At 35.1% G+C, this 17827-nt stretch overlaps 4 protein-coding genes and 4 pseudogenes across 4 annotated transcripts; all 8 read left to right on the top strand.

Moving 5' to 3' along the window:
* The first annotated feature begins 2892 nt into the window (after positions 1-2892).
* LOC111007760 (uncharacterized protein At4g26485 pseudogene) lies at positions 2893-3932 on the top strand (annotated as a pseudogene).
* Positions 3933-4446: 514 nt separating this feature from the next.
* On the top strand, positions 4447-5058 carry LOC148211653 (auxin-responsive protein SAUR24-like). The gene has a single exon (XM_088122627.1). It carries the CDS (start codon positions 4610-4612, stop codon positions 4862-4864), a length of 255 nt encoding a protein of 84 aa, XP_087978753.1. The 5' UTR covers positions 4447-4609; the 3' UTR covers positions 4865-5058.
* Positions 5059-5824: 766 nt separating this feature from the next.
* On the top strand, positions 5825-6396 carry LOC148211652 (auxin-responsive protein SAUR24 pseudogene; annotated as a pseudogene).
* A 925-nt stretch (positions 6397-7321) lies between these two features.
* Positions 7322-7891, top strand: LOC148211651 (auxin-responsive protein SAUR24 pseudogene; annotated as a pseudogene).
* Positions 7892-9358: 1467 nt separating this feature from the next.
* Positions 9359-9959, top strand: LOC148211650 (auxin-responsive protein SAUR24 pseudogene; annotated as a pseudogene).
* A 930-nt stretch (positions 9960-10889) lies between these two features.
* LOC111007947 (auxin-responsive protein SAUR24) lies at positions 10890-11454 on the top strand. Its single transcript, XM_022280500.2, has one exon. The coding sequence runs from the start codon at positions 10980-10982 to the stop codon at positions 11232-11234; it is 255 nt and encodes an 84-aa protein (XP_022136192.1). The 5' UTR covers positions 10890-10979; the 3' UTR covers positions 11235-11454.
* A 1050-nt stretch (positions 11455-12504) lies between these two features.
* On the top strand, positions 12505-13262 carry LOC111007946 (auxin-induced protein X15). The gene has a single exon (XM_022280499.2). The coding sequence runs from the start codon at positions 12716-12718 to the stop codon at positions 12995-12997; it is 282 nt and encodes a 93-aa protein (XP_022136191.1). The 5' UTR covers positions 12505-12715; the 3' UTR covers positions 12998-13262.
* Positions 13263-16144: 2882 nt separating this feature from the next.
* LOC148211649 (auxin-induced protein 15A-like) lies at positions 16145-16703 on the top strand. Its single transcript, XM_088123267.1, has one exon. It carries the CDS (start codon positions 16235-16237, stop codon positions 16505-16507), a length of 273 nt encoding a protein of 90 aa, XP_087979393.1. The 5' UTR covers positions 16145-16234; the 3' UTR covers positions 16508-16703.
* Positions 16704-17827: the final 1124 nt, after the last annotated feature.

The following is a 17827-nucleotide window of genomic DNA, read 5'->3' as shown; positions in this document are numbered from 1 at the left end:
ATTTTATATTAAGTATATTATTGGTAAATTTTTATTAGGCATATCGATTTTTTAAAATAACGAAGGTAAAATCGAAATAACAAAAATAAATGAAAAATAATTTTAATTTTTTTCTTCATATTTGCAAAACCAAAGGTTGTTATATTTCAATTTTTTCTAATAGTTTAAAAAGTTTAATTTTGATTAATTTTGTCAAACAAATTTCAACACATTACTAACCTCTATAAATATTAAACTTTCAAATATTCTCCACTCCTGTGTGAAACAACAAAGCCAAAACGAGCATAGCTCAGCGGTAATTATTTTCAACTGTAACAACCCGTATTTTCCAATACGGTCATTCTAACAAAATGCGGAAACGTAACTTTCAAGAAACCTTAAGAACTAAAATTATTTAGCGGAAGCAATTTCTTTACAGAATTTTTCTATACTAACTTAATTAAATAGGAAGATGATTTTCAAACTCATGCCAGTATGCTAAACTTCACTTTCTACCAGAACGATCATTCAATCATTTATCTAAAAAACATTTAAGAAAACAAAGATGAGTACAAAAATACTCAATAAGCAATTTCCATATCGAATTTTAAAATTTACTGCATTTATTCGAGCAATCCACAAATGTCAAAAATTTCTTTTTTGCCTAACCTCTAGAAATAGGTGTCTTAACCATTTGAGCTATGCTCGGGTTGGCGATATCAGTTGAGTTATACTTACGTAGACATGTATATATTTTAATCATTCAAATTTTAATTGAACAGATGTCCAAATCTAAAATATCTCTTCACTTATCCGCTCATGTATTGTAGTATATCAAGGAAAGATTGTTAAATAATTATTAAATGAGTTTCATTGACTAGTATCTATTTGGTGTGAAATTTTGTTACGTGGTACTATTTTTTAAATTTAATCTCTAGTGTTATACAATATCTCAGTTTAAAGCATAGTTGAGCGGTAATTGACATTTATCTTTGATCTAGAGATTATGAGTTTGAAACCTGCACCCAGAAATGTCCTAAAAAAGAAATGTTAGATGAGTTTACTTTTTTCAATATTGAATATTTTTTAAATTTATTCAGCCCAAATTAAGAACTCGCTTTGCTTGATTTCTAAAAGAGAAGAAATGTAGTTGCAAATTTAAGAAACATTATTGGGAGATTGGACAATTTTAAGCAATTATTCCAGTTATTATCAAGTAAAAATTTATACAAATGTGTTAAAACGTTCGGAGGAAATAATATTTTTAAAACTTTAATTACGGATAAATAAATTTAAGAAATCAATGTATATTTTAGAAAATCAAATGACATATTTAACCTTAAATCTAAGGTTAAAACATTTGGTTGTCCTTGTATTTTCATCAGGGTAGTGATTTGTTTCCTAAATTTTATTAGGTAAAAATTTAGTTATTGTTGTTTAAATTTGTAACGGCTTTAGTTTTAAAGTTTTAATGTGTAATGATCTAGTTTGTGTAATTTTAAATTTGAAATGATTTAAATATTACTATAAAAATCTTAATTAAGCTGTAACTAGATTTGACATGATAGCTACTTGAATGTCATGAACCGTTATTGTTCTTTTGGATACGTGACTTTGTGACTTTTGTACACGTGGGATCCCAAATTTTTATATTAGGAATTAATTTATGATTAATTTTAAATAACAAGGATTTAATTACTACATAAAGCTAAATCATTACAAAAATCAAACCAAATGAACTAACTCATTATATACTAAATATCAAGAACTTTTTCTTGTTAGTACGCTAAATATCAAGAACTTAATTGTTGCTTCCATGAAAGTTGGGTCACCTGTTCCTTTAACCAAAATTTAATCACATGCTTCTTCTTCTTCTTTTTGTTCTTTAATTGAGAGTACGCTCGTCTATACCTTGGGCACCTTTGCCCGTCCCAAGGTATGGACCTAAGAGATATTAAAGGTTTTTAGTATTAAGTTCACCAAAAAGTTCGAATTTAAGACCTCTAAGCTCGTAGGACCAAAAAACTCGAAATATTTGCCAACCAAGCCATCGTATGCTCATTTTATAAGACACTTTTTTTGTTCAACAATACATGGGAGTGGAGATTTCATCCTCTAACTTTTTAGTCGAAGTTATAATATCTCGACCAATTGAGATATGCTCATGTTGGTATTTTACTCGCTATAATTAGCTAGAGCGTTGATTATTTTACAAACAAGGTAGTATGTTCAAATCTCTACTACTAGGACAAAAGAAGGTCTAGTTTGAATAAAAGCCCACCAGTCTCTCCTTCAAAACTATAGTAATGAGAGTACCTACTCCTCCGATTCCTCGATAGTATTAAGTGATTTATTATCATCTTTCATGAACTCCACACTATTTTTGGGAAATTTTCAAAATACCTGCTTTTTGTTTACACTATAATTTTTAATATTAATAGAGTCCACGTCAATTTAAATATGAAATATGATACTGACATGACAATTAATAAATGGAACAGAGTATACAAACTACGGAAAAATCTCTAGAAGTATGGATACTTCTTCACTTCATTGTCTGCGAGGTTAGCATCATATTAAAAATAATGGGAGGTCAACCAAAAGAAATGTTATTTACAAAGGCAAAATGACAGTGTGAACAAATGGAGCAACCAGAAACTTTTACAAAAATACTACCATTTTTAAATGTTGCTGATGCGACAAATAATAAATGAAAGTAGTATGAAAAATTGTTGGATTTTTTGGAAACTCATCAGTCATTTTCATATCTCATACCATGAATCCGCTGCAACATTTAAAGCTCTTCAGAAATATATGTAGTACTTCCCCCATTGGAGTTACAATGAAACCTTCAGGCTTCCAAAGTGTCTATTCAAATGAAACCTCTGTCAATATTTACACACAATGTTTATGATCAGAGGAAGAAATTTGGGAGTCTCCAAATCTCATATCAATAATGGGAGAAGTGGAGAGAAGGATAATGCATTACAGCAGCAACCAGAAGATACTGCTTGCGGGAGAGGGAGATTTCTCCTTTTCAGCTTGCTTAGCCACAGCCTTTGGCTCTGCTACTAAAATATTTGCCACTTCTCTTGACTCCAAAGGTATTAAGAATGACCATATAATGGTTGCAAATTCATGTTCTCACTCTCTTTTTCTTGGGCATAACTGTTGGTCTATGTTTTTAAATGTGTAAAATAAAAAGAGTCGCTATTGAGGAAGTATGCACAAGCTGAGAGACACTTGAAACACTTGGAGGTCCTCGGTTGTACTGTTGTTCATGAAGTGGACGCAGGAAGCATGAGCCAACACCTCCTTCTCGGACTCGAGTCATTCGATCGGATTGCTTCAACTTCCCACATGCTGGTTTTGACCTCCGAGAGCGAGACGATGTTCAAATCTGTGAGTGAATGATTAACTTAAGCATCTGGTTTTAATGATAGTTTAACATGGTATCAGAGCACGAACCATCTTATTTGTTGGCCTTGTGCTGGTTTCTTAGCTCATAAGCAAGGGGAGGGTTAGGAATTGGAATAAAAGATTAAACTAAAAGATATGCAAAACTCACTCTAAATTGATTCTAATCAATCAGCTTAAAGCTCCTGAGTTTGATGTTAGTTTAATAGTGTGGTTTTGTATTGGGATGTGATACTCACAAAGTTTTAGTGGGAAAGTTTTTGAGGAATGCAAAGGAAATGCTGGCTGAAGATGGAGAAATTCACATTACCCACAAGACCTTGTATCCTTTTAGTGAATGGAACATTGAGAAACTAGCAGCAAGGGTGGGTCTCATTCGGATGGAGAGGGAATATTTTCGTAAAAGGGACTATCCAGGTTACGAAAACAAGAGAGGCGATGGGCCCGATAGCGATGCCACTTTCCACATTGGATCATGCAGCACATTCAAGTTTGCAAAGTACTTTCTATATAATGGTGCATCCTTTGAACTGTAATGTGCTTAACCAACTGGTGCATATAGTATATAGCCACAGCTCCACTGGAAAAAACCAGTTGGTTAATTTGTAGTCTCTATCTACTTCCACAGTTAAAGCAATCCTACCTATAATCTGTGTATTCTTTTTGGTTTGTTTGCATCAAACAAGCATACAAAAGATATGATTGAAAGATTTCATAGAAGCTCATTTACATTAGTAGCAGGCTTAAGCTTATCATCATATTCTGAAAGATGTAATATTTCCTCCATTTAATGAAATCATTCCCATAAACTTTATAATCTAAAGCAGAGTGGAAGCAAAATGTGGGATGCCCAAGGCTTGTCCTTGGCTGTAACTGGCCCACAGTTTCTAATCACCATTTTCAGAAGTCTTTTCCTTAAGAGCTAAATGGGGTACTGTATTGGTTTCTTCTCTGAAAAATGCAAGACAATGTATTTACTAACAGCTCTGGCTAGATTGTAATAATTGGAAAACAAACCATGTGATGTCTATAAGTTCATGTCACCTACTAGGCCCCATTCAATAGCTTTGGGAGTACCTCTTTATCATCTATATAAATACACATTGGATATGGTTCAGAAGTAACCACAAGTCTTCACATCCTCATTCAAAAGAATCTTTCTTCTCCCATAAACGCATTCTGCGATCTTTTATATCGATTATACCATACAAACATGGGGCTTCGCCAGCTTCTCAGAAGAAATCAAGGAGTTTCATCAGTTCCCAAGGGCTATTGTGCAGTATATCTTGGAGAGAACCAAAAGAAGCGGTTCATGATCCCAGTCGCTTACTTGAATCAGCCATGTTTCCAAGAGTTGCTTTGTCAGACTGAAGAAGAATTCGGTTTTCACCATCCAATGGGTGGTCTTACTATCCATTGCAGAGACGATATTTTCACCGATCTCATCTCCCATTTGAATGATCTATAAGAGTTACATCGACGTTTGTAGTATACGATCAATCTTGTAGAATAGGAACATTAGAAAAAACTAAAACCATATGTACATTTTTATTCATTTTCCTCATTCTTTTTTGTTTCCTTCAGAGGGGTGTAAAAGAATGTTTCCCTGAATAAGGAAATTTACCAATGATGAAAATGAAATTGCCACCACTTTACTTGAAACTGAAGTTTATTCCTTGAAAAAGTATTCTCTTTACTTTATGGTTATGCTTCTATTCTCTATACATGCAAACCAATCATATAAATCTTAATATTCAGAGTTTGAGCTGTTAAAGAAAACATGTTAAACCATTTTGATTGACTCTTACTGGTTTGGTTGCATCAGAAAAGCATTTGTAAGGATATAAGTCAAAAAATATGATTGAGAGGATCCATTTCATCTTTGCATAATGATATATCATATAATATCTATTGTTCATGATCAGTAGTAGGACGTTATTATGTTACATTGGAAATCTTTGAATCAGGCTGACTTGTCGGAGCAAAAACTATTCCAGAAAATTAAGTCGCCCCTAACTCAAATTTCATTTACATTTTCGTCGGTTGAGCAGTAAGTTAAGTCTTATCTAATATTCTGCAAATACTATTCCTTCATTAATGAAATCATATCCATAAACTGTGTAATCTTAGCGAAATGGAAGCAAAATGTTGGATGTCCAAGGCTTGCCCTTAGCTATAACTGGCCCAGAGTTTCTCATCACCATTTTCAGAAGTCTTTTCTTCAAGAGAAAAGTGGGGTATAGTATTGGTTGGTTTCTTCATTGAAAATTGCAAGACATTGTATTTATTAACAACACTGGCTGGATTGTAGCAATTGGAAGACAAACCATGTGACGTCTATAAGTTCATGTCACCTACTAGCTAGCTAGGCCCCATTCAATAGTTTCCGAGAAGGCCCCTTTAATATCTATATAAATACACATTTGATATGGTTCAAAAGCAACCACAAGCCTTCACATCCCCATTCAAAAGAAACTTTCCTCTCTTGAAAACTCATTCTACAAACTTCTATATTGGTACCATACAAACATGGGGCTTCGCCAGCTTCTTAAAAGAAACCAGGGATTTTCAGCAGTTCCCAAAGGCCACTGTGCAGTATATGTTGGAGAGAGCCAAAAGAAGCGGTTTGTGATCCCGGTAGCTTACTTGAATCAGCCATGTTTTCAAGAGTTGCTTTGTCAAACTGAAGAAGAATTCGGTTTCCATCATCCAATGGGTGGTCTTACTATTCATTGCAGAGACGACATCTTCACCGATCTTATCTCTCATCTGAATGATCTATGAAAGATACGCTGACATCTGTAGTAGTATACAATCAATCTTGTAAAGTAGGGACATTAGAAAAAACCAAAACGATGTACCTTTTTTTCATTTTCCTCTCTCTTTTTTGTTTCCTTCAGTGGGGAGTAAAAGAATGTTTCCCTGCATAAGGAAATTACCAATGATGAAAATGAAATGACAACTTTACTCGAAAATGAAGAGGTTCATGTATTCTCTTTACTTTATGACTATGCTTCTCTTCTCTACATATGCAAACCATTCATATGAATCTTAATTTTCAGAGTCTGAGCTGTTGCAGAAAAGATGCTAAACAAGCATTTTAAGGATATAAACAGAAAAATATGATTGAAAGGTTTCATAGAAGCTCATTTCATCTCTGCATGAGAATACAATATTGTTCACAATCCATGATAGGTCATGATTTGCCCTCCAAAAGGACACAGTATGGGCAAATAACCATATGCCTTTCTCAATTCTAATACTGGCCAGAGGATAATTTCACAAAGCAGAAGTTGTGTTAACAGCCTGAATTGCACTACCATTTCAATTTACAGAAGCTGAACTGTCAGTGTAGATTTTACCATCTATTCAAAATGTCTCCTCATTTAGCCATCTTAGCCATGACAATTATATTAGTTGCCATCCCTTTTGAGAATGTTATTCAGCAACATTAAAAATCTTTGAATCATGTTGACTTGTCAAAGCAAAAACTGCTCCAGAAAATGGGTCCCTTCACTCAAATTTCGTTTACGTTTGTGTCGGTTAAGCAGTAAGCTTAGGCTCATCTTTATATTATGCAAGATGTAGTATTTATTCTATTTAATGAAATTATGCCCATAAATTGTGTAATATAAGCATAGCGGAAGAAAAATGTGGGATGTCCATGGCTTGTCCTTGGCTATAACTGGCCCACAGTTTCTAATCACCATTTTCAGAAGTCTTTTCCTTAAGAGCTAGATGGGGTATTGTATTGGTTTCTTCACTGAAAAATGCAAGACAATGTATTTACCAACAACACTGGCTGGATTGTAATAATTGGAAGACAAACCATGTGATTCCTCATAACTTCATGTCTCCTACTAGGGCCCATTCGATAGTTTTAGGAATTCCTCCTTATCAATTTATATAAATGCACATTTGATGGTTTAGAAGCAACCACAAGTCTTCACACTTCCATTTGAAAGAAACTTTCTTCTCTCGAAAACTTGTTCTACGATCTTCTCGATACTCCAAGTATACTACAACATGGGGATTCGCCAACTTCTTAAAAGAAATCAAGGAGTTTCAGCAATTCCCAAGGGATATTGTGTGGTCTATGTTGGAGAGAGCCAAAAGAAGCGGTTCGTGATCCCAGTAACTTACTTGAATCAGTCATGTTTTCAAGAGTTACTTTGTCAGACTGAAGAAGAATTTGGTTACCATCATCCAATGGGTGGTCTTACCATCCATTGCAGGGACGACATCTTCACCAGTCTCATCTCCCGTTTGAATGATCTATGAGAGATGCACCAACATCTGTAGTATACAACCAATCTTGTAGAATAGGAACATTAGAAATAACCAAAATCATGTACATTTTTTTGTTCATTTTCCTCTTTTTTTGTTTCCTTCAGTGGGGAGTAAATGACTGTTTCCCTGCATAAGGAAATTACCAATGATGAAAATGAAATGTCAACAACTTTACTGGAATTGAAGAGGTTCGTTCCTTACATAAGTATTCTCTTTATCTAATGGTTATGCTTCTATTCTAGCCATATGAGTGAATCTTAATTAGAAAAGATGCTAGACCATTTGTTTTAACTCCTCTTGTTTTAGTTGCATCAAACAAGCATTTGTAAGGATATAAATAAAAAGAAAATATGATTGAGAGATTTCATATTTGAATATTGGGTTGTCAAGTAAAACAATATGCTCCCAAGTTCTCACATAAAAAAAAAAATCCCTAGTGTTACTTTTCTTTCAGGGTCCTTATATAGTTCTTCCTCCCTGAAATGTACAATTCTGTGGGTTTCCATTGGTATAGTTACGCCTCCGATGATATTCAGTGACGGGAAACCGAGCAGCTTTGAAGTATGAAGTTCTTCCAAGGGCTGGTTTAAAGCAAATGTTGGAAGAACCCTCTTCACCACACTATTAAACCGTCTTTGTTCAACTTTCTGGCTCTTCGGGAACTTTCAGCTCAAGAAATTAGACATCTAGCTCCTCGCTTATACTTCTGTTTGTTCGGTCCTTTGTTTGAACTCAATAAGCAAACCTTCACAGATGAAGAATCTTCTCTTTATCAACTTTGGGATAGTGTATTTTATTAGATGGTGTTGTGGGCTGCCCTAAGGGCTAAATCCTTTTGTGATTACACTTTGCCTACATTACTTGGACAACCTTTATGTAACTCCATTGTTCTTTGCACTTTTCTAGAAAAGTGCGGTTTCTTATATATAAAAAAAAAAAAAGTTCATGTTGGAAGGGACAAATTACAAAAAGTTATTTGTCGCTCAAAAGTGAACTAATCTGCCTTTCAAGGTTTGCCAACATAACAATTTCACAAAACAGGAACTGTGATAACAGCTTAGATTGTAGCATCGTTTCAATTTACAGAAGTTAAGCTTTCAGTGTACGTTTTACTATCAATTCAGAGGATCTCCTCCATTTAGCCATCTTAGCCGGCAAACGATTTTACTTTGTCCATGATAAATGTATTAGTTGCTAACCAATTTTGAGACAGTTATTGAGCAACATTGGTAATCTTTGAATCATGATGACTTTTCAAAGCAAAAAATGCTCTAGAAAATGGGTCCCTTAACTTGAATTCCGTTTATGGTTTTGTTGATTGTGCAGTAAGCTTAGTCTTATCTTCATATACTGCAAGATGTTTATTTCCATCTAAGCAAAGTGGAAGAAAAATGTGGGGGTGTCCAAGGCTTGTCTATGGCTATAACTGGCCCACAGTTTCTAAACACCATTTTCATAAGTCTTTTTCTTAAGAGCCAAATCGGGTCTTGCATTGGTTTATTCACTGAAAAATGCAAGACAAATGTATTCACCAACATCATGGGCTGGATTGTAATAATTGGAAGACAAACCATGTGATGCCTTATAAGTTCATGCCTCCTACAATTAGGCCCCATCCCATCCAATAGTTTCTGAGAAGGCCTATTTAATATCTATATAAATACACATTTGATTCATAAGCAACCACAAGCCTTCACATCCCCATTCAAAAGAAAAGTTCTTCTCTCTAAAACGCATTCTGCAATCTTCTTGTTGCTCTTAGTACTCTATACAAACATGGAGCTTCGCCAACTTCTTAAAAGAAACCAAGGAGTTTCAGCAGTTCCCAAGGGCTACTGTGCAGTCTATGTTGGAGAGAGCCAAAAGAAGCGGTTCGTGATCCCGATAACTTACTTGAATCAACCATGCTTTCAAGAGTTGCTTTGTCATACTGAAGAAGAATTTGGTTTCTATCATCCTATGGGTGGTCTTACAATCCATTGCAGAGACGATATCTTCACCGATCTCATCTCCCATTTGAATGATCTATGAGAGATGCATCAACATAGTGTACAATCAATCTTGTTGAATAGGGACATTAGAAATAACCAAAACCATGTACATTTTTTTCAATTTCCTCTTTTTTTGTTTCCTTCGGTGGGGAGTAAAAGAATGTTTCCCTGCATAAGGAAATTGCCAATGATGGAAATGAAATGGCCACAACTTTACTGGAAATTGAAAATGTTCATTCCTTGAAAAAGTACTCTTTATTTCATGGTTATGCTTCTCCTCTATATTTTTGCAAACAAATTATGTGGATGAATATTAACTTTAAAGAGTCAGAGCATTCACAGAAAAGATGCTAAACCATTTATATTTACTCTTTTTGGCTTGGTTGAATCAAACAAGCATTTGTAAGGATATAATAACAAAAAAATATGATAAAGAGATTTCATATTTAAATTTTGATCCAAATTAAAAGGTCCAATTCGTCTCTGCATAAGGATATAATAACTATTAATCATAATCAATGGTAGACCACGATTAGCCCTCCAATAAGGACACAGTATGGCCATATAACCATTGCTTTTCTCAATTCTCAGATTGGCCAGGAAGACAATAATGTTTCTGTTGGTTTTCATCCTTCTGCCTTGTAACTCTTTTTATTACCTTCCAGCCATAATTGGAAAACATATTTATTAGATCTCAAGTAAAACAGAGTGCTCCCAAGTTCTTACAAACAAAAGGGAATTTCCTACAGCTAATTTTCTTTTAAGGTCCTTCTCTCTCCTTGAAATTTACAGTGCCATGGGTTTCCATTGGTGTAGTTACTAAGTCTAAGCAAAGCCTTTGGTGATCTTCATTGACAGAAAACCAAACAGCACTTTAGAGGCTGAATTTTTTCCAAGGGCTGGTTTGCGGTCCATGTTGGGAAGGGACAAAAGAAGCTATTTGTTGCCCCCAAGTTTTTACTTGAACTAACCTGCCTGGCTTTCATGATTTGCCAACATAACAATTTCAAAAACTGATAGCTGAGCTAAATGGTGAGTTGGTGTGTTCATTGAAAAATGCCAGACAATGTATTTACCAACATCATTCCCTGGATTGTAATAATTGGAAGACAAACCATGTGGTGCCTCGTAACTTCATGTCTCCTACTTGGCCCCATCCAATTGTTCTAAGAAGGCCTCTTTATCATCTATATAAATACACGTTTGATATGGTTCAGAAGCAACCACAAGCCTTCACATCACCATTCAAAAGAAACTTTCTTCTCTCTAAAACGCATTCTGCAATCTTTTTATTGTACGAACATGGGGCTTCGCCAGCTTCTTAAAAGAAACCAAGGAGTTTCGGCCGTTCCCAAGGGCTATTGTGCAGTTTATGTTGGAGAAAGCCAAAAGAAGCGGTTTGTGATCCCAATAAGTTACTTGAATCAGCCATGTTTTCAAGAGTTGCTTTGTCAAGCTGAGGAAGAATTCGGTTACTATCATCCTATGGGTGGTCTTACTATCCATTGCAGAGACGACATCTTCACTGATCTTATCTCTCGCTTGAATGATCTATGAGAGATGTAGTAACATGAATAGTATACAATCAATCTTGTAGAATAGGGATATTAGATATAACCAAAACCATGTACATTTTTTCATTTCCTCATTTTTTTTGTTTCCTTCGGTAGGGAGAAAGAATGTTTCCCTGCATAAGGAAGTTACCAATGATGGAAATGAAATGGCGACAACTTTACTAGAAATTGAAGAGGTTCATTCGAAAGTATTCTCTTTATTTTATGGCTATGCTTTCTTCTTTATTTAGGCAAACCAGCTATATGGATGCCTTTTAACTTTCATAGTAGAGCTGATACAGAAAAAATGCTAAAACGTTCATATTGACTCTTTTTGGTTGCATCAAACAAGCATTTGTAAACTCTAATTGGCAATCACTTGAAGAATTTCTGATGAAGATTCTATTGAAGAGAGTTTAAGTTCTTTATTTAACGAGTTTGGTGGGGAAAACATTCCTCCCCTCAATACTACTTCTATCATAAATAATCGACCAAGGAAATCTGCTGTCCAAGACTTTGGTAATTCTATCATGATGGGTGAAAAGGAAGACCTTTTTCGGTACTTCGAAGAGCTAGGGATTACTCCTCTTGAAATCAAATCTCTTAGTTGAGCTAAATTTTTTAGCAAGGAGTTTTCTATGGAGTCTCTTCCTTGTACCAACAACGGTAGTTGTTTCATTATTTTTTGGAAGGAGGATGTTTTGGATGCTTTTGAAAATAATTCAAGATCCATTGGGACTTCTGTTCTTTTCCTCCTCTTACGAATTTGTTTCTTTTGAACATTTGTTGTTTCTTTTCATTATATCAATGAGAAGATTGTATCTTGTTAAAAAAGAATTGCCAATCACTTGAAAACTAATATTTGATTAAGAAAAACATGAAATAGTTATCATAAATTCCTTCATTTCTTTAGCTTCACCAATTGATCAATTCAATGAGCTGCTGAGATGTAGCCAAAATATTTAAGGGTTCTGTTCTATTTCCCATTATCATGAAGATTTGAGCCAAATTTCAAATTTGAATAGGAGTGTCTATTTTATAAAACAGCAAAGAGATGCTGCTAGAGAGTACAACCATGGTAACTTCTTGGTTTCTTTAAGAGCTAACTTTTCAAATTTCAAACTTGTTGATTAGGCAGTAGGGTAGAGCTGCAGGCAATCTACATGTGATAGTGGGACTGCTGACTTGTGATCTGTCTTTTTAGGTGTGATTGATGAAATCAAGACCTAAACTTGTAACAGTAATATGTCTTTCATTCAATTTCAGCTGGTAGGCAAAACCATGTGGTTCCCTCTTACCTATGTCCTTCACTGGGCCCAATTGGCTAATTTCTACGCCACCACTTGCTGTCTAAGGAGGACCAAAATATTCCATCTTGTGTATATATAGGAGGCGATTCTAAGGAACTCACCACATTTCCAAATTGTTCTATCTTCTATTCAAACATTACTTGCAAAATCAGTTCAAAACATACAGTTTGCCATCATGGGAATTCGTCTACCTGGTGTTGCTAATGCCAAGCGGATTCTGCGATTGGCTGATCGGAATTCGGATGTGATTCCGAAAGGCCACTTGGCTGTTTATGTTGGAGAAGCACAGAGGAGGCGCTTTGTTGTTCCAGTTTCATACTTGAGTCATCCTTCTTTCCAAAAATTGCTGAGTCAGGCTGAAGAAGAGTTTGGTTTCCACCATCCCATGGGTGGTCTCACGATCCCGTGCCGAGAAGAAGCTTTCATTAATCTCACTTGTAGTCTAAATGGCTCGTGATCCAGGCAGCTAGATTTAGTTTAGAAAAGTAGACAGCGTATAATAGGATCAACAGTTTTGACATTGAAATTCATCTTTCAAAGTCAGTGTATAGTCCATTCTTTTCATTGAAGGAAACAGGATAATGAGATTACTCAATCCAAACACATTGGTTAGAAACCCTTCCTTGCTTGTGTTCCTACTTCAAGTCATAAAACAGAAATATCAAGAAAATCAGATACACATATGCTAATAATAATGGCTTTCCTTTGAATTTTCCCTCAAAGTTCCTATATCTATCAGAAAAACTTGTTAATAAAGGGGTAAAGGGTCCTATTGAAGTTTGAAATTCTATATATCTTTTTTAGGACATAAGAGCAAGTAGTTTTACAATAACAAATTTCCAAGAAAGTATTTTTCATGGCATCATCAAATATCTGGAAGGATCTGCAATATCAAAAGGGGTGAAAAAATAGCTAGGCCCCACAATTAGATAAGGATAAAGGACAGCATGATGTAGAAAATGGGGTAGCTATTCTAAGTGGGACCAATTCACAAAGAAAGGGTCAGTGAAAACAACCAATCAAAACAAAGTTCTATTTGATGTGATAATAGACAGAACCATGTGTTATCTTCAAAGGATTGCACATGCCAACAGATGAACAATCTGAATCAGGCTTAACTTCTTAGAAGACAGAACCATGTTATCCCACAAGGGCGCTGGTCACGTCTTCTGTAGCTCAGCTTGCAGAGGCAACCACATTAACCGAGCCACGCCTCCATCTCTCCACCGCTTGTTGGTTCATCTTTATATATGCACAAGAAGTTACTCCACAGCCACTTAGTACTTAAATTGAGCTGAACATAAAACCAGAAAAACGAGACGAAAGACAAAATATTATCAATAAAATGTATTATCAATTGAAAGGTTGTGTCGATTTTTCTATCCACCCTTCAGTTGGACGCCATCTTACAAAATCAGAACCTCCTTTTGATTATTCCCTCTCTTTTCTGAATCAGTTCAGATAGGAAGTTTGGATTATGTGCTGCTACCAATCTACCAAGTTTGGATTGTGTACACAAAATGGAATCTAAAGTAAGATGACAATAATCAAAGTCTATTTGACAGGAAATAATATAGTTTTTGATTCAGTGAATATACTGAATAGCAATATACAGTTCAAAACATATACCACCAATGACAGTACCATTCAAAGAAGTTGAGTTGGCTGTTTTCATTTACCATGTGTTGAAGATCACAAAAAAACTCGACCAGTGTATTTCTCTAGTGCCCAATGGAGTTAGTGCTTTCTGTTTCCTGTGAAAAAGACAGGACAACAAGGTTTACCAGCATCACTCACTTTACTTATCAGTATTGGAGGACAAAACCATGTGCTACTGCTTAAGCACTTATCTCTTGCTAGGCCCCGTCCAAGGATTTATGGCCACTGGTTCCATAACCTTTCAATTTCTTCATCTATATATACATTAGATTTCTTATACAAACAACACAATCTTCTCATTCCCTTATTTTCTCAAGGAGCATTGAAACATTCTTCCATCTGTTAGGATATCTTCCATCAAGTTTATCCAAAAAGATATGGGGCTTCGTCATCTTCTCAAGCGGTCTCTGGTGACAAGAAACCAGAGAGTTTCAGCAGTTCCCAAGGGCTATTGTGCAGTGTATGTTGGAGAGAATCAAAAGAAGCGGTTCGTGATTCCAGTAACTTACTTGAATCAGCCATGTCTACAAGACTTGCTTAGTGAAGATGAAGAAGAATTTGATTACTATCATCCAATGGGTGGTCTTACATTTCACTGCAGAGATGATATCTTCACTGATCTGATCTCTCACTTGAGCGAACAACTATGAGAGACAACAACAAATTTGTAGAGTAAAATTTTGATCAAGGACAATAGGCATAGCAAATTTCATGTAAATTCTTTCCATTTTGCTTAATTTTTTGTTTCCTTCCATGGGAGTAGAAGAATATCTCCCTGCTTGAGGAAATTACTAATGGATATAACTTTATGAATAATGAAGAGCTTCTTTCTTTCCACAAATCCCTCTTTTTTCTTTGCAATAAATATTCTTATGTTTTAACAATTGTTTTCTTCTATCAATTCTTGAACTATCATGAAAGCCTTGTTGGTTGTTGTTAAGGGTGTGACCGAAACTAAAAGCGAGGAAGACCGAAACTGAAACTGAAAGTGAGGAAGATCATAGGATCATAAGTAAGTACAATATCTTTATGAATATTATAACAAATCATATTAAACTAAGTTATCCACAATTTGATGTAGTTCTGATGCCAATTTTCTGATACTGTTGTGGACACCCAAGATAGATATTCAAGTTTATAGCAAGGGTCATGAGAAGAAGAATGCTTTCTTTGGATGATACAAACTAAACAAAAACGAATAGTTGAAAGAACTCTCCATTTCCGTTTCAGGCTTACTTTCGGTGCAAACTAAACAAAAACAAACATTTCAGAGAACTCTCAATTTCTATTTTTTGGCTTACTTTCAAATTAACCAGACTCGATTGTTTCTACTTGCAGCAAACCAATTCAAAAGACACATGCCATAATTAAATGATGAAACACACATCTGAATGTATCAAATTGTGATGTTTATTATATAGATGCAAATTGTTTCAGCCGAATTCTGATCATGGTAGGAGCACGTGAGAACTGGTTATCATGGGAATCCGTCTGCCTATATGGTTGGTGTCAAACAGATTTCTAGAGGTACATAAAATGGAATATAAACTGACAACAATATTTGAAGTTTATTGGTTGGGAAACAGTTTAGTTTTCTTCATCCAGTGAACTTATATTAAAAAGACAAATACAGTTCAAGACATATACCACCAATGACAGTATCATTCAAAGAAGTTGAGGTAGCTGTTTTCCTTTATCATGTGCTGCAGCTCACAAAAAATTCTCCCAATGTATTTCTCGAGTGACCAATGGAGTTGGTGCTTGCTGTTTTCTGTGAAAAAGACAGGATAACATAATTTACCAGCATCACTCACTTTACTAATCAGTATTTGGAGGACAAAACCATGTGCTACTGCTTAAGCACTTATCTTTTCCTAGGCCCCATCCAAAGATTTCTGTCCACTGGCTTCATTACCTTTTAATTTCATCATCTATATATACATTTGATTTCTTACACAAACAACACAATCTTCTCATTCCCTTCTTTTCTCAAGGAGCATTGAAGCATTCTTCCATCAATTTTATCCAGAAAGATATGGGTCTTCGTCATCTTCTCAAGCGATCTTCAGTGATAGGAAAACAGAGAGTTTCAGCAGTTCCCAAGGGCTATTGTGCAGTGTATGTTGGAGAGAATCAAAAGAACCGGTTCGTGATTCCAGTAACTTACTTGAATCAGCAATGTCTACAAGACTTGCTTAGTCAAGCTGAAGAAGAATTTGATTACTATCATCCGATGGGCGGTCTCACATTTCACTGCAGAGATGACATCTTCACCGATCTAATCTCTCACTTGAACGAACAACTATGAAAGCAACAACATTTGTAGAGTACAATTTTGATCAAGGATGATAGACATAGAAAATTTCATGTACATTCTTTCCATTTTATTTAAGTTTTTGTTTCCTTTCTGGGAGTAGAAGAATGTGATCTCCCTACATGAGGAAATTTCTAATGGATATGACTTATTGACTTTATGGATAATGAAGAGCTACTTAGTTTGGTTACTTGAATCTTCATTACTTGGCTGATTCAATTGGTGGTTTTAATTCTAATTATTTGCCAACTCAATCTATCTCTGCTGATAAAGAACATATTTTTCTCTCTATTTCTGGTTCTATGCTTGAGAAAATCACTGCACTCTGTTCCATAAGTTATGAAGAAGCAAATTGATAACTGAAGTTCTATTCAAGAATGTCGTGCTTCAAAATTAGAAATCAATTTCTTTCATTCTTTCTAGATTTCTTTGGTAAATCCTTCTATCTGATCTGGGGCCTCAAATTAGCAAACTTTGAAGAATCTATTAACTACAATAAGGACAATAACTACAGAGAAATCAAATAGTGTATCATGAAAGTTAGTGTGTTTCTGTTCATCAATTGAAATTTCTAGACTGGCCAAGCAGTAAATATCTCATCTAACATATATATATATATTTCATTAAAATTGGTGGTTCTGATCCTGTTGGGGTCTAGATTTTGGGTCATTGAACACATTCACTATCTGGGTTCCTTACAGTTTTCCTTCAGTCAACCCTTCACTTCCTTTCCTTCTTAACCTATTCTCTTCATTTTTTCCCAAAATCTGTTTTTCTGTGGTAGGCATGTACTGTTAAAAATGGAAGAGTTATCATGGTTTTCCTTCAATAAAGAAACCGAAATACCAGAATATTTTGTGTTTAGAAATATCCACTGTCATAAAATTGAAAACTAGAACTTTATGGGGCATTGGGCCAACAAAAGAGTTGAACAAAACAATAGAACTCAGTTTATCCCTTTCATACTCCAAAGTTGGGAGCAGTATCACTTTTGATTATATTAAATGTCTATGTTTTTCAGATAGAAATCTGATGCTATCTCAAGAGAAACTTGAAATTTGATGAAATTAATGAATGTGCCTTCTACATAGCTACATGCTACATTTCAGACGATGGAAGCTGAATTCTTCTTCTACCTGAAGTTGAGTATGAAACTGAAAGCAGAAAATGAATATGTTCAAAGATATCGAAATGATCTTCCAGTTCTGGGAGGTTTCCATCAAGAGAGACATTACTGTCGAGATTCTAGTCTCCGCTGGATTTCCTCAATTTTTACAATGAGATGACCTTCTATCTCTAGCTTCTGATGGCAAA

This window comes from Momordica charantia (genome assembly GCF_013281855.1).
Source record: "Momordica charantia cultivar OHB3-1 chromosome 4 unlocalized genomic scaffold, Mcharantia_2.0 BLBB01000004.1, whole genome shotgun sequence".
Taxonomy (NCBI): Eukaryota; Viridiplantae; Streptophyta; class Magnoliopsida; order Cucurbitales; family Cucurbitaceae; genus Momordica; species Momordica charantia.
The sequence above is the reverse complement of the archived record's forward strand: the minus strand, read 5'-3'. Positions and strand labels throughout refer to the sequence as shown.

What these genes read in the sequence shown, in the direction of transcription:
- LOC148211653 (XM_088122627.1), top strand. Translation starts at nt 4,610, where the DNA reads ATGGGGCTTCGCCAGCTTCTCAGAAGAAATCAAGGAGTTTCATCAGTT.
- LOC111007947 (XM_022280500.2), top strand. Translation starts at nt 10,980, where the DNA reads ATGGGGCTTCGCCAGCTTCTTAAAAGAAACCAAGGAGTTTCGGCCGTT.
- LOC111007946 (XM_022280499.2), top strand. Translation starts at nt 12,716, where the DNA reads ATGGGAATTCGTCTACCTGGTGTTGCTAATGCCAAGCGGATTCTGCGA.
- LOC148211649 (XM_088123267.1), top strand. Translation starts at nt 16,235, where the DNA reads ATGGGTCTTCGTCATCTTCTCAAGCGATCTTCAGTGATAGGAAAACAG.